General features: G+C 35.5%; 1 protein-coding gene across 3 annotated transcripts; it reads left to right on the top strand.

The window, feature by feature from the left end:
• The first annotated feature begins 25 nt into the window (after nt 1-25).
• stau1 (staufen double-stranded RNA binding protein 1) lies at nt 26-13,405 on the top strand. 3 transcript variants are annotated; one of them, XM_059570592.1, is made up of 15 exons: nt 26-222; nt 1,329-1,669; nt 2,911-3,032; nt 3,118-3,274; nt 5,745-5,895; nt 6,028-6,199; nt 6,334-6,429; nt 6,540-6,752; nt 7,896-8,039; nt 8,237-8,383; nt 9,260-9,335; nt 9,432-9,754; nt 9,837-9,959; nt 12,248-12,327; nt 12,524-13,405. In XM_059570592.1, the coding sequence occupies exons 2-15, from the start codon at nt 1,480-1,482 to the stop codon at nt 12,609-12,611; spliced, it is 2,082 nt and encodes a 693-aa protein (XP_059426575.1). In that variant the 5' UTR covers nt 26-222; nt 1,329-1,479; the 3' UTR covers nt 12,612-13,405. The 3 variants fall into 3 exon arrangements, with proteins under 3 accessions (XP_059426575.1, XP_059426574.1, XP_059426573.1); XM_059570591.1 differs by having other exon boundaries at nt 27-222; nt 9,429-9,754; XM_059570590.1 differs by having other exon boundaries at nt 27-222; nt 3,118-3,298; nt 9,429-9,754.
• Nucleotides 13,406-13,933: the final 528 nt, after the last annotated feature.

The following is a 13,933-nucleotide window of genomic DNA, read 5'->3' as shown; positions in this document are numbered from 1 at the left end:
CGCACAAATGACTGGCGTCACGTCATTTCCTGGCAGGGGCGGAAAATATCGGGCTATTCTCTTTAGTGTTTGCCCTGTCTACATTCACCGTCTCTACCTCTTCCCCGTATTTTCATACTAAACCAGTCCAGAACCCCCTAAAACAGGACGAAACCGAACAGACACTATACTTTAACATCGTAACTCATGGAGTAAATCACAACCGGAGAGAAATAAACCGAGGTGAGCTTTATTCAGCCGGCGTTTGTGGAGATGCGCGAGCTGCTAGTGTGTTAGCTCGAGCCATTCATATTGATCTCAGTGGATTTTATCGCATATTGTCATTGCGGCTTTTCACGAAAAACACACGTAACATTATAGAAACTGGCCTGATTTGTTAATGCCATGCATTTTATAATTATAGCTCTAGTGTGTGGATATCGCTGTCTTTGATACTTGTGTAAGGGTAGGAGGAGCCTTGACAGCTGATATTTATTTTTCTGTCAACATTTTCAGCTTGTGCGTTCGTTTATTCTTTTAAATGTAAAAAAATAAATAAATCAGTTGACTGCAGCGGAAGTGCAGTAGGTCAGATAATATTGTATATACTAATTATGTTAATTTGTAAAATATTCGATTTAATCTAAATTACACTGCCTTGACGTTTCATTTTGCCACAACTTTTTTGCAAGGACGATGTGTTTTGATCTTGAGTTGTTAAACAGGTTTCCAGGAATTGTCAGACAATAAGAGCTTTTTGCCATGTTACTGTAATATGATGTTTTTCCGTTTTGACATTTAGCATTATAATATTAACCTCATAAAGCCTGTAAGCTTTATCACTTCTAAGGCTTTTGAATTCTCGAAATGATCAAAACCCTGCTGCCTTAAATCGTCTGATTGACAGCTGAATTATTTAGCAAGTAAAAGGCTCTTAGTATAAAAATGTCCACCTTTAGTTCGTGGTACACGGTGTTTCGTTAATAATTTTTATGAACTAAACGTAATAATAACTTTTTATATTCTTAGTAATATTTCAAGACGAAAATTTACTGGACTAAAGCAACTCAAGTTATCCATGCATAATTGTTTTAAGAAAATTATATTTATAATAATATATATATATATATATATATATATATATATATATATATATATATATATATATATATATAATATATATAAAACATTCTGTTAGTAGATAGATCTCTGTCGTCATTGTATTACATTGCATTATAGGTTCTTCCTACCAAAATAAAAAGTGCATTTATTAGCTTTTTTAATATTACCTAAATAAGACATATTACTGGGAGATAATTACAACCCTTTTAATTTTTCCTCTCTTGCAGGTAAAGCTTTGCAGTCGTCCTTCATTCCACAAACCCTCACTGTGGCGCTCTCTCTTTCCTAGAACCCTTCTTTGTGAAGTTCTTTTCCTACCTGACTGCAAAGTCTATACCTGGTCATTCAAACAACCCACCTTCCTACCAGCCAATCAGAATGTCACAGCTTCAATTCCAGGCGCCTGGCAACCCTGCACCCAGTGCCGCCCCTTTACAGCTGGCCCCGCCTCAACCTGGGTTCAGCATTCCCTGCGGCGCCGCTCCTTTACCCTCAGAGAGTGCAAGTCACCCCCTCCGAAACTCTGCCCTGCCTTCTGCCTCCGCCACGCCCTTCTGCAACCCCACAGGTGGGTGATGCATTATATAGGACTTGAAAGTTTGTACATTTGAAATATGCAATTATGCCCAGGCCCATAGAGAAATCTTAATGAAGGTTTTTAACATTTCCATTCAGCAATAAAATCTGACAACAGTCGTATAAAATTTGCTTTTTATCTCAGAACATGTTGGAAATATATACACTACCATTTAAAATGTGTAGTCTGTAAGGTTTGGTTTATTTTTGAAAGAAAGTAATATTTTTATTCAGCAAGAATGCATAACATTTATCAAATTTGACAGTAATACAAAAGATGGTTGCACTTTATTAAGGTGTCCTTGTTACAGTATAATTTAACATTTAAAAATTTAAGTTCTGGGTAATATTAATAAGCTACATGTACTTACTATATAGTTAGGATTAGGGTTTGGCTTAAGGTTATTTGCATGTAATTATGCATAATTTATTGATATCATAATAGTAAGCACATGTTAACAGAGACACCAGTGTTACCCAAAGATTTATATTTTAAATAAATAGTGTTTTACAAAATTGACAAAAGTATAACAGTGGTATAAAATTTTCTTTTTTTTATCTCAGACATGCTGAAAAAAAAATAAATACTGTTCAAAAGTTTGAAACTTTGGTAATTTTGTTTTTAAGATTATTACCGGTAATCAAAAGTTACATTTAATATATTTATAATGCTACAAAATTTATATTTTAAATAAATGTTTATTTTAACTTAAAATAATGCTTTTTAACTTAATGTTTACCAAAATATTAAGCAGCACAACTGATGGTAAGAAATGTTTCTTGAGCAGCCAATCAACATATTAGAATGATTTCTGAAGGATCATGTGACACTGACGACTAAAGTAATGACTGCTAAAAAAATTCAGCTTTGCCATCAGAAGAATAAATTACATTTTAAAATATATGAAAATAGAAAAGTTGTAATAATATTTCACAGTGTTTCTGTTAAATTTATTTATTTTTATCAAAAATAAATGCTGCCTTGGTGAGCATAAAAGTCTTTAAAAAAAAAGAAATATATATATATATATATATATATATATATATATATATATATATATATATATATATATATATATATATATATATATATATATATATATATATATAATTACTAAACCTAATCTTTTGAATAATCTGGGCCTGGTTATGACATGACAAAAATAATTTCTGGGATTGTTAGAGTTTTAAAATGTTTCCTTCTTGATTTAATCTTTTAATGTTCTCCCCTAGTATCTAACATGGCAAACCCTAAAGAGAAGACCCCTATGTGTTTGGTAAATGAGTTAGCCCGTTACAATAAGATCCAACCTGAATACAAGCTACTCAGTGAACAAGGACCAGCCCACTCCAAGGTAAGACTTGGAGGTTTGTTTCATACACAAACACACAAAACTGTCTCATCCCGCCTGCCTGAACTTTCTGATATTGTGTGGTCAGATTTTCTCAGTGCGGTTAACTCTGGGGGATCAGCACTGGGATGCCGAGGGGACCAGTATCAAAAAAGCCCAGCACTCAGCAGCAACATGTGCTCTCCCCCAAAGCACTCTCCCCAAACCCAGTCACAGAAGCCCCCGCCTCCCAGGCAAGAACCCAGGTGGGATCTACAAGGGCTCAGAGTGTATGTCCAACTTTTGCTAAAACAATTACATTTTTTTTTTTTTTCAGTGGCAGAACCTGGATTCTATAGAATAGGGTGGTCGAACCCTAAAAACGCAAAAAATATTGTAAAAGAAATCTGTATACTGTAGAGAATGAGTAACTAGTGTCATGCAGAGTTGAGCTCCAGCCCTCATCAAACACACCTGAACCACATCAACAAAGATGTTCAGAAAATTACAGGCAGGTGTATAGGAGCAGGGTTGGAACTGAACTGTCCAGAAACAGCATTTGCTTCATCTGCCTTCAAAACTTGAAATGTACAGTCACATGACTTACTTTCATACATGGTGAGTAGTTAATCCTACAGTCGTGACCAAAAGTTTTGAGAATTACATAAATATTGGAAATTGGAAAAGTTGCTGCTTAAGTTTTTATAATAGCAATTTGCATATACTCCAGAATGTTATGAAGAGTGATCAGATGAATTGCATAGTCCTTCTTTGCCATGAAAATGAACTTAATCCCAAAAAAACCTTTCCACTGCATTTCATTGCTGTCATTAAAGGACCTGCTGAGATCATTTCAGTAATCGTCTTGTTAACTCAGGTGAGAATGTTGACGAGCACAAGGCTGGAGATCATTATGTCAGGCTGATTGGGTTAGAATGGCAGACTTGACATGTTAAAAGGAGGGTGATGCTTGAAATCATTGTTCTTCCATTGTTAACCATGGTGACCTGCAAAGAAACACGTGCAGCCATCATTGCGTTGCATAAAGATAGCTTCACAGGCAAGGATATTGTGGCTACTAAGATTGCACCTAAATCAACAATTTATAGGATCATCAAGAACTTCAAGGAAAGAGGTTCAATTCTTGTAAAGAAGGCTTCAGGTTCAGATTCAGCTGCGGGATCGGAGTGCCACCAGTGCAGAGCTTGCTCAGGAATGGCAGCAGGCAGGTGTGAGCGCATCTGCACGCACAGTGAGGCCAAGACTTTTGGAAAATGGCCTGGTGTCAAGAAGGGCAGCAAAGAAACCACTTCTCTCCAAAAAAAAACATCAGGGACAGATTTATCTTCTGCAGAAAGTATAGTGAATGGACTGTTGAGGACTGGGGCAAAGTCATATTCTCAGATGAAGCCCCTTTTCGATTGTTTGGGGCATCTGGAAAAAGGCTTGTCCGGAGAAGAAAAGCTGGGCGCTACCATCAGTCCTGTGTCATGCCAACAGTAAAGCATCCTGACACAATTCATGTGTGGGGTTGCTTCTCATCCAAGGGAGTGGGCTCACTCACAATTCTGCCCAAAAACACAGCCATGAATAAAGAATGGTACCAAAACACCCTCCAACAGCAACTTCTTCCAACAATCCAACAACAGATTGGTGAAAAACAATGCATTTTCCAGCACGATGGAGCACCGTGCCAAAAGGCAAAAGTGATAACTAAGTGGCTCGGGGACCAGAATGTTGAAATTTTGGGTCCATGGCCTGGAAACTCCCCAGATCTTAATCCCATTGAGAACTTGTGGTCAATCCTCAAGAGGCGGGTGGACAAACAAAAACCCACTAATTCTGACAAACTCCAAGAAGTGATTATGAAAGAATGGGTTGCTATCAGTCAGGATTTGGCCCAGAAGTTGATTGAGAGCATGCCGAGTCGAATTGCAGAGGTCCTGAAAAAGAAAGGCCAACACTCTTTGCATAAATGTCATTTAATTGTCGATAAAAGCCTTTGAAACGTATGAAGTGCTTGTAATTATATTTCAGTACATCACAGAAACAACTGAAACAAAGATCTAAAAGCAGTTTAGCAGCAAAGTTTTTGAAAACTAATATTTATGTAATTCTCAAAACTTTTGGCCACGACTGTAGATTTTAAAATTTTGGGTGAACCGTTCCTTTAAATTAAAAAAAAAACATCATCTTTGCACCTATTTGAACCCTGAGTACATCCATTGGGGTTCATTTGTCTTTATGATGTACTGTACAGTATATCATAATTAGTTTTTTACAGTATCATTCGCCGCTTGGTAAAAATAAATTAATGTTTTTATTCAGCAAGGACCCTTTAAATTGATCTAAAGTGATGGTAAAGGCAGTTACAGGGTTACAGAGGATTTTTAGGTTATGTCTTACAATAAGTTGTCATTTTGTTAACTTTAGTAAATTCATTAGTTAACATGAATTAACAATGAAAAATACTTTAAAATGCATTAATAAATGTTAATTTGAACATTTACTTATACATGATTAAAGTCAAAAGGTGTACTTGCTAATATTATTTAATGTACTCAAGCTAACAGTGATCGGTTGTGTTTTTATTAACTAACAGAGGTTAATAAATACAAATGTTTTGGTCCACTGCAGTAACCGCAATAATATTTAACGATATTTATGTGTGATAGGTTGAACCTCATGAATGTTAGCAGTGAAGTCAGCTGTTTGACATGTTTCTGTCTCATGTAGATAACGTAACCCACACTGTGGAGCTTAATGCACTTTGTATGAAGTTGGGCAAGAAGCCCATCTACAAACCTATAGATGCCTACCAGGGGATGAGACCAGCGTTCAACTACAACATCAGAGCACCAGACCCTTATGCACGCTCCATGCAGAAGTATGCACTCTCTTTTAATCTATTGCTTTTGCTTATTGAATGATGCATAATAGAGATTTTGGCTGATATGAGAGTGACTGAATGTGATTGATTTTATATTATTTAGTGTTTTGCTTTTCTTCTCTTGATCAGTTATTACTACCCATTTCCTCCTGTGGGGCCAGTACTGTATCATATGGAGCTGTCTATCGGTGGACAACAGTTCCACGGCAAGGGCCGCACGCGTCAAGCAGCCAAACATGACGCTGCGGCTAAAGCTATCAAATATCTGCAGAAAGAGCCAATAATGCAGCAGCTAGCTGAGGTGAAAGTTCATACTACTAACATGATGAATGGGCTATCGGTAGATCTTAGTCTAGAAAATTCAAGCAAAATACAATTATCTTATCTGTATTATTAAATCGTGACAATAAAAAGCATGTCATGTTCATCCTGTAGATGGACGAAGAGCCAGAAGAAGAAAACCTTAACAAATCCGAGATCAGCCAAGTGTTTGAGATTGCACTGAAGCGCAACATGTCTGTGAATTTCGAGGTATTTCGTGATCTTTTCATAGGTTACAAATATCTAAAAATGCACATTATAATTAAGCAAAACTTCTTGATCGTGCATGACTTTTCTTTTACTGTCCACACTATATACAGGTGCTAAAAGAGGCTGGGCCTCCCCACATGAAGAGTTTTGTGGTGAGGGTAACTGTGGGCGAGTTTTCAGGGGAGGGTGAAGGCAAAAGCAAGAAGATCGCCAAGAAACTAGCTGCCACCGCTGTCCTGGAGGAGCTCCGCAAACTGCCTCAACTACCTGTCACTGACAAGATACCACTACGTATTAAAAAGAAAAGCAAGTCCATTATTAAGGTAGAAGATGGCTTAGACTGGCTGAGTTAGTTTGATGGGTAGAGTGTTAGCCTGATACAGAAACTTTGCTAATAGTAGTTCAGCCTGGGAAGTTACTAATCTTTTTATAGTGTTTGCATTCATTATATCTCATTAAGCGATTATATCATTGTGCTGGATTAGCCAGTTAGCAAAACAAACAAAGCAAAATGACTATCAACTGCCTGGATGAATAATTCATTGGATGAATAATTCAGTCTGTAATTCAGTTTTTAAAATATTTAAATATTATTTCAATATATTTGATTTTGTCTTTGTGTAAATATTTGTGGTACATAGTTTTCATTTTGTGTACATATTATGTTATCATTGTATTGTTTTATATTTTTCTTTTATATTTATTTTTCTCTATACAGATATACTACCAATCAATAGTTTGGGGTTAGTATGATTCTTTTTTTTTTTTTTTTATGTTTTTGTAAAGTCTATCATGCTCACCAGGCACATTTATTTGAACAAAAATACAGTAAAAACATTTAATATTGCATTTTTTTACCATTTAAAATATCTCTTTTGTGTTTTTATATTTTAAAATATAATTTGTTGCTGTGATGGAAAAGCTGAATTATTTTCACCTTTCAGTTTCACACGATCCTTCAGAAATCATTCTAATATGCTAATTTGATGCTCAAAAAACTTTTATTATTATTATGAATTTTAAAAACATTTGTGTTGGGCAATATTTTTGTAGAAACTGTGATGCATTATTTTTTAGGATTCTTTGATACAAATTACAAAAGGACAACTTTATTTTATTTTTTATATCAATTCTATGCACCATTGCTAAATAAACTTCAGTTTTATTATTATTAAATATTATTTTTATATATTAAAGTCTTACTGACCCCATGCTTTTGAAAGGTAGTGTATAAAGAGGTCTATTCCTTTTAATATTAAGGCAAACTTGACAGTGTAACTGAAATATTTATAACTTAATTGATATTAAGTAATGGAAATGAGTGATTATACCAACACAGACATTGGCTGCCATTCATTGAATGTCAAATGTCCTTTCATCGGATTCTCAATCTAAATGCTCTGATGAAGTGTTTTAATTATTATTATTATTATTATTTCCTTAATGAATCTTGCCCCCGCTCTCAGCTGCAGACCAGCCCTGAGTACGGTCAGGGCATGAACCCCATCAGCAGACTGGCTCAGATCCAGCAGGCTAAGAAAGAAAAAGAGCCTGAGTACACTTTAGTGACAGAGAGAGGACTGCCTCGACGCAGGGAGTTTGTCATGCAGGTACTCCCTCAGAGAGAAGAGTGTTCTCTGACTCAGCATTTTTATAATAGTTCAGTGCACATTTTGTGTGAAGGCCATGCTCTTCTTCTGCCCACCATTTTCTTGTACAACCTGCATAATTGCTTCTTGTCAGAAATGTTCCTTGAAAAAGAAATGTGTCCCCCGCCCCATTACTTTCTGTTTTACCTCTCACTCAGGTGTCAGTTGGATGTCAGAATGCAGAGGGAATGGGACCTAGTAAAAAAGTGGCCAAGCGAAATGCAGCCGAGAAGATGCTGGAGCTTCTGGGCTTCAAAGTGCCTCAGCCACAACCACCCAAACCCGCACTGAAAACAGACGAGAAGGTGAGTGCCTGCTTATTATCAGCATTTCCTTTGTATTGAAACATGTTGGAAGCAGTTTCAGGAGATTTAAAACGGGTCCAGGGCTGAATATTATTATTTATTTTTTTATGGCTGTCAAAGTTATGGTGTGCACTTAATATATATTAATGCAACATGTTTCATGTAATGTGCGTGTGCGTGTGTGTGTGTGTGTGTATGTGTGTGTGTGTGTGTTGGGGGGGAGGATTCTTTTAAGACATTCACGAAATTTGATTAATATTACTATTTCAGAGCTGCCAAAGTTAAGGTGTGTACTTATTAATGCAGCACTTATATATATTATACTTATATATTATATATATATATATATATATATATATATATATATATATATATAACATTCACAAAATTTGATTACTGTTTCAGCTTTGTAAATAATGGTCAGATTTGTTTTTATCTTTTTTTTTTTTTTTTATGAGCAAATAAAACAATATGGATATAGTTTAGTGTAAAACATTTTCTAGATAACTTTAAAACTTTGTTTAAAAAAAAAAAAGGTATAAGAAAAATATTTAGTATAACAATATAAAAGCCAAGTATTTAATTTGGAAAATAATAAATAACCTTTTGTTGTCTTATGACGTTGCCCCTGATAATTTTATCACCTAACATAAATATTTTTCAAAAAAATGTAAAATATTTTATTCCTATCTATTTTTGGAAGGGGATCCCTCATAAGGGGAATGTCATATTTTGGCCATCAAAAGGTTCACCAAAAAAGGAACATTTACTAATTTTCATGTTGTTCCAAATCTTCCAAAACTACATTCATAAGATACATATCCAAGAATCATTTGCATTTGTATACCGTTATAAACTTGTTTTATCTTTGTAAAGGCACCTGCTAAGAAACCTGGCGATGGACGTAAAGTGACCTTCTTTGAGCCGGGCTCTGTGGAGAAGGCCGGTCTTGGTATGTGTTTTGTAGTCAGTTTTCATATTCTATCATAAATATCCTATTCATGTGACTGTTGTCATATGCAATTGATTTATGTGTTTCTCAAAGCAGTCAATAAGGAGGAGAATTTCCGAGTTCCCTTCCTCAGCCATCAGCAGCTTCCTGCTGGCATTTTACCCATGGTGCCTGAGGTGGCACAGGCAGTGGGTGCCAACCAGGGACCCCATGCCAAAGGCTACGGTCACACAGCTGCCCCCAACCCTGCCAAGGCCACGGTAACGGCCATGATTGCCAATGAACTGCTGTACGCCGGGACGTCCCCGACCGCGGAGGGTATACTGAAGACCAACAACAGCTTGGCACACAGACCCCACGGACCCCTTACCAGACCATCAGAACAGCTCAGCTACCTGGCCACTATACAGGGCTTACAGGTATTAAATCTAACAGTGATCACACACTTATCCACCCCAGTGATGTTGCTCAACCAATCAGTACCTTTTGGTTTTTGTACAGGTTGAATACAAAGACTTTCCCAAAAACAACAAAAATGAGTTTGTGTCTCTGATCAACTGTTCCTCTCAGCCTCCTCTCATCAGCCACGGCATCAGCAAGGACGTGGAGTCCTGCCATGACATGGTAAGTTGTATATTATTAATAATAAAAATAATAATAATAACAACATATTCACCATATCATACTACCGGTACACATATTTTCTTCATAAATAAATAAAAATTCGACAAGGATGCATTAAATAGATCAAAGTGTTAATAAAATGATACATTTAAATTAAATGTTGTACTTTTGAACTTTGTTCATCAAAGAATCCTAAAAAACTGTATCTCGGTTTTCACAAAAATATTAAGCAGTTTTAAACATTGATACTAATAAGAAATGTTTCTTCTGAAGAATCTTGTGCAGAGTTATTTTAGTTTCATTGAGATACTATAGTAGATTTTATTAAACATTTAAATACAGATTTTTTTTCATTATATATATATATATATATATATATATATATATATATATATATATTTATTTATTTATTTGACATTTTTATTAGTTTTTGTTGTTTTTAAATGTCAGTAAATTCAGTTTTTGCAGTTAGTCAGTTTAGTAAATCAAGTTAAACTAAATGAAAATGAGTAATATTGCCTTGGAAACTGAGTTTAAGTGTTATATACTTTAGTTAACATTTATTAAAATTAGCAGAATTAATGGGTTTTAGTTCACTTTAAAAATCCTGATTGTGAAGACTGGAGTAATGGCTTCTGAAAATTCACTTCCTTTACAAGAATAAATTACATTTTAAAATATATTAATATATTAAATAGATTTCAGAATGTCATGGTTTTGTATGTGTATACCTATCATATAATAATATCTATAATAAAGAAAAATCTATTTACCACCACAGGACAAATAAAATAAAGTACACTAGTATTTTCATCTGCTAAAAATGGTTGAAACCAGTTATTTCTATCTTTGCTGTAGTGTGTGTCAGTAGGAAATATCACCTTACATATCCAAACATTCATTTTGCCATTAATTGTAATCCAGTGAGATTTTTGTTTGCACAAGGAGACTGACAGCAGCTAGTGCTCCACACAGAGATCTGATCTCACCATCATCCAGTCTGTCTAGAATGACCTGATGAAACATAAACTGAGACAGTCTCAATCCAGAAGAACTGTGGCACCATCTCCAAGATGCTTCAAGAAACCTACCTGCAAAACTACAGCACTGTTTAACGTTTTACATTTTACATTTCCATTAGATTTACATTAATTCATTTAGCAGACGCTTTTATCCAAAGCGACTTACAGATGAGGACAGTGGAAGCAATCAAAAACAACAAAAAGAGCAAAGATATATTAGTACTATAACAAGTCTCAGTTAGGTTAACACAGTACACCTAGCATGGGATTTTAAATAATATAATATAAAGAAAACGGATAGAATAAAAAAAGGAATAGATCAAGCTAGTGTTAGAGGTCTTTACACATACACACACACATACAATTGCATAATTAATGAAAAGAAAATAGAATATAAAAAGATTAGAAAGGTAGTTAGATTTTTTTAAAGAATAGAATTAGAATAGTGAGTGTTAAAGTTAGAGGGTCAAATAAAAATGGAAGAGATGTGTTTTAAGCCAATTCTTGAAGATAGCTAAGGACTCAGCTGTCCGGATAGAGTTGGGGAGGTCATTCCACCAGAAGGGAACATTTAATTTAAAAGTACGTAAAAGTGACTTTGTGCTTCTTTGGGATGGCACAATCAAGCAACGTTCACTTGCAGAACGCAAGTTTCTAGAGGGCACATAAGTCTGAAGTAACAAATTTAGGTAAATGGGTGCAGACAGTGGTAGTTTTTTAGGCAAACATCAATGCCTTGAATTTTATACGAGTAGCTATTGGAAGCCAGTGCAAATTGATATACAGAGGTGTGACATGTATTCTTTTTGGCTTATTAAAAATGAATCTTGCTGCCGCGTTCTGAATTAATTGACCTTAAAGACCTGCCAAGAGGGCATTGCACTAGTCCAGCCTGGACCGAACAAGACCTTGAACAGGTTTTAGGCACTTGTGTAAAAATGCTGTAAATGGATTACAGGATGCTGTCAAAAATAATGTCATAAATAGATTTTCTTTATCAGTTAACTTCTGTTAACTAAATTAAATCAACATTCGGTGTGACCAACCTTTGCATCAAAGCAGCTTTTGCCCTCGGTGCACTTCAGCATAGTTTTTCAGGTAGATTTGCAGATAGGTTTCTTGAAACATCTGGGAGACATTGCCACGGTTCTCCTGGATTTAGTCTATCTCGGTTTGCTTTGTTTCTTCATGTCCTTCTAGACAGTGTGTGTATTTATGTATCGGCTTGAATCTTGTTTACGGCAATGTATTTTTGTCTCTAAACAGGCTGCTCTGAACATCCTGAAGCTCCTGTCAGAACTTGACCAGCAGTCCAATGAGCGCACAGCTAATGGACCAATGACAGGGTCAGTCTCAAATGTTAAAAAGGTCTTATTTTTACAATATGTTACCATACATGAACTTTGTAAGTGCCTTACAAAGTCATTTAACAATGTTTAGTTTAAGTGGCAGTTATTTCACGCACAGCTAAAGATAGAGCTGATAAGAGTCCAGTATCTGCAAACATTGCAATTCATTTCTCACGTGTCTCCCTCTCTATAGGTGCAACAAACAAGACTTCGAGGGTGATGCATTATTAAAACCGGCTAACTCAAGCACCATCAGAAAGACTCTGGACGGCACAGTATAGAACTGACTATTTGATTGGTCGTTTTATTTGCGAAACACTAGAGAAAAGTCAGACGCAGAGTTTTGATTGGCTGCTCAAAAAGGCCTTTTGAGTAATTCTTAATAGATCTTAGATTTAAAAAAAGTTTTCAAAACAGTTAAACAAGGTCAAGAGATGTTAATTTTGTTAAATGGTTCACACGCAGTGATACATTTTTAAACGCTAAGGCTTTAGAAAAGTCGCCTCATCATATCCAGTGAAGTGGTGGTTTTGTTTTCGTTATTAAATTGTAAAACTATTATCGTGAAGTTTGACTCGAGTAGATTGGCTTTTTTTAGTTGCTCCAAGGACGTCATGTTTTCAGTGTCATGACTTTTTGTTCTCGCTTTTATTTTTGGTTTATTTTTAACGTTGTATTATAGGAACCCAGCGAGTTGAGTTGTGTTAGCGCTGTTGTGAAGTGCAGTATAAAACCCCATTGAAGGATATGGTGAAGCTCTCAAACACGTCTCTGCTGTGGTGGTTTTTCTCCAGTGCTTTGAGTTACAATGACGACGGTAACACTCACACAAAAAAAAAAAGTTTAAATTTGTCTACATTTTCATGTAGGTCTGGGAAAATGTTGTGACTTCAGTGTAGAGTGTGTGGTGGTGTTTTTTGTTGTGTATGGAAGCGATCAAGTAAATGTTTGTTTCAAGCACGATAATCTTCAGCCATGTCAGTTAAACCTATGCATTCTCCTATCAGTGTTGACCCCACCCATCTCTCTACCATGGAATATGAGTAAAAATTATGTGCTTCTTGCACAAATAAAAGCATTGTGTGTGTGTGTGCTGTAAATACTAATCTCAGGGATTCCAGTGTTATGGAAAACCATTAAATATATTACATTGTTTATGCAGCTATTCATAATCCATTCTTCCAAAATCATCAGATTGTTTCCCACACGAACAAAACATAATTGGGATGGCATTGGGATGAGTAAACGGAGATGTAATGGAGATAAATCAATAAAATAATAAATCAAACTCTCCAAATACTGCTCAAATGATAAATCAAAATCTCATATGTAATTTCAGTTCCATGGATTTGATTCTCTAGGAACAAATGCACTGAAAAAATGTTAATGCACTTTAAGCTGCCTTGGATAAAAAAAATGCTCTCCTGTTGAATACATATATAAATGCAAAGAAGCCATAGTGTCACCATTACTGGTTGGCATCCAGTGCACACATCAGCCCAAAGTGTAAAGATTGCTAAATGTGAACATTAATCCACTTCATACATGGTCACGGCTATTTGCATTAAGCGGATCAACGTGAGACTTTTCTTGTGGGAATAAT

Source organism: Carassius carassius, chromosome 17 (assembly GCF_963082965.1).
Source record: "Carassius carassius chromosome 17, fCarCar2.1, whole genome shotgun sequence".
Taxonomy (NCBI): domain Eukaryota; kingdom Metazoa; phylum Chordata; class Actinopteri; order Cypriniformes; family Cyprinidae; genus Carassius; species Carassius carassius.
Note: the sequence above shows the minus strand (reverse complement) of the source record. Positions and strands in the feature narration are given on the sequence as shown.

What these genes read in the sequence shown, in the direction of transcription:
- stau1 (XM_059570590.1), top strand. Translation starts at nt 1,480, where the DNA reads ATGTCACAGCTTCAATTCCAGGCGCCTGGCAACCCTGCACCCAGTGCC. An exon ending in AAGGACCAGCCCACTCCAAG is followed by an intron (nt 3,033 to 3,117) that starts GTAAGACTTGGA and finishes TTGTGTGGTCAG; the next exon opens with ATTTTCTCAGTGCGGTTAAC. An exon ending in GCTAATGGACCAATGACAGG is followed by an intron (nt 12,328 to 12,523) that starts GTCAGTCTCAAA and finishes CCCTCTCTATAG; the next exon opens with GTGCAACAAACAAGACTTCG.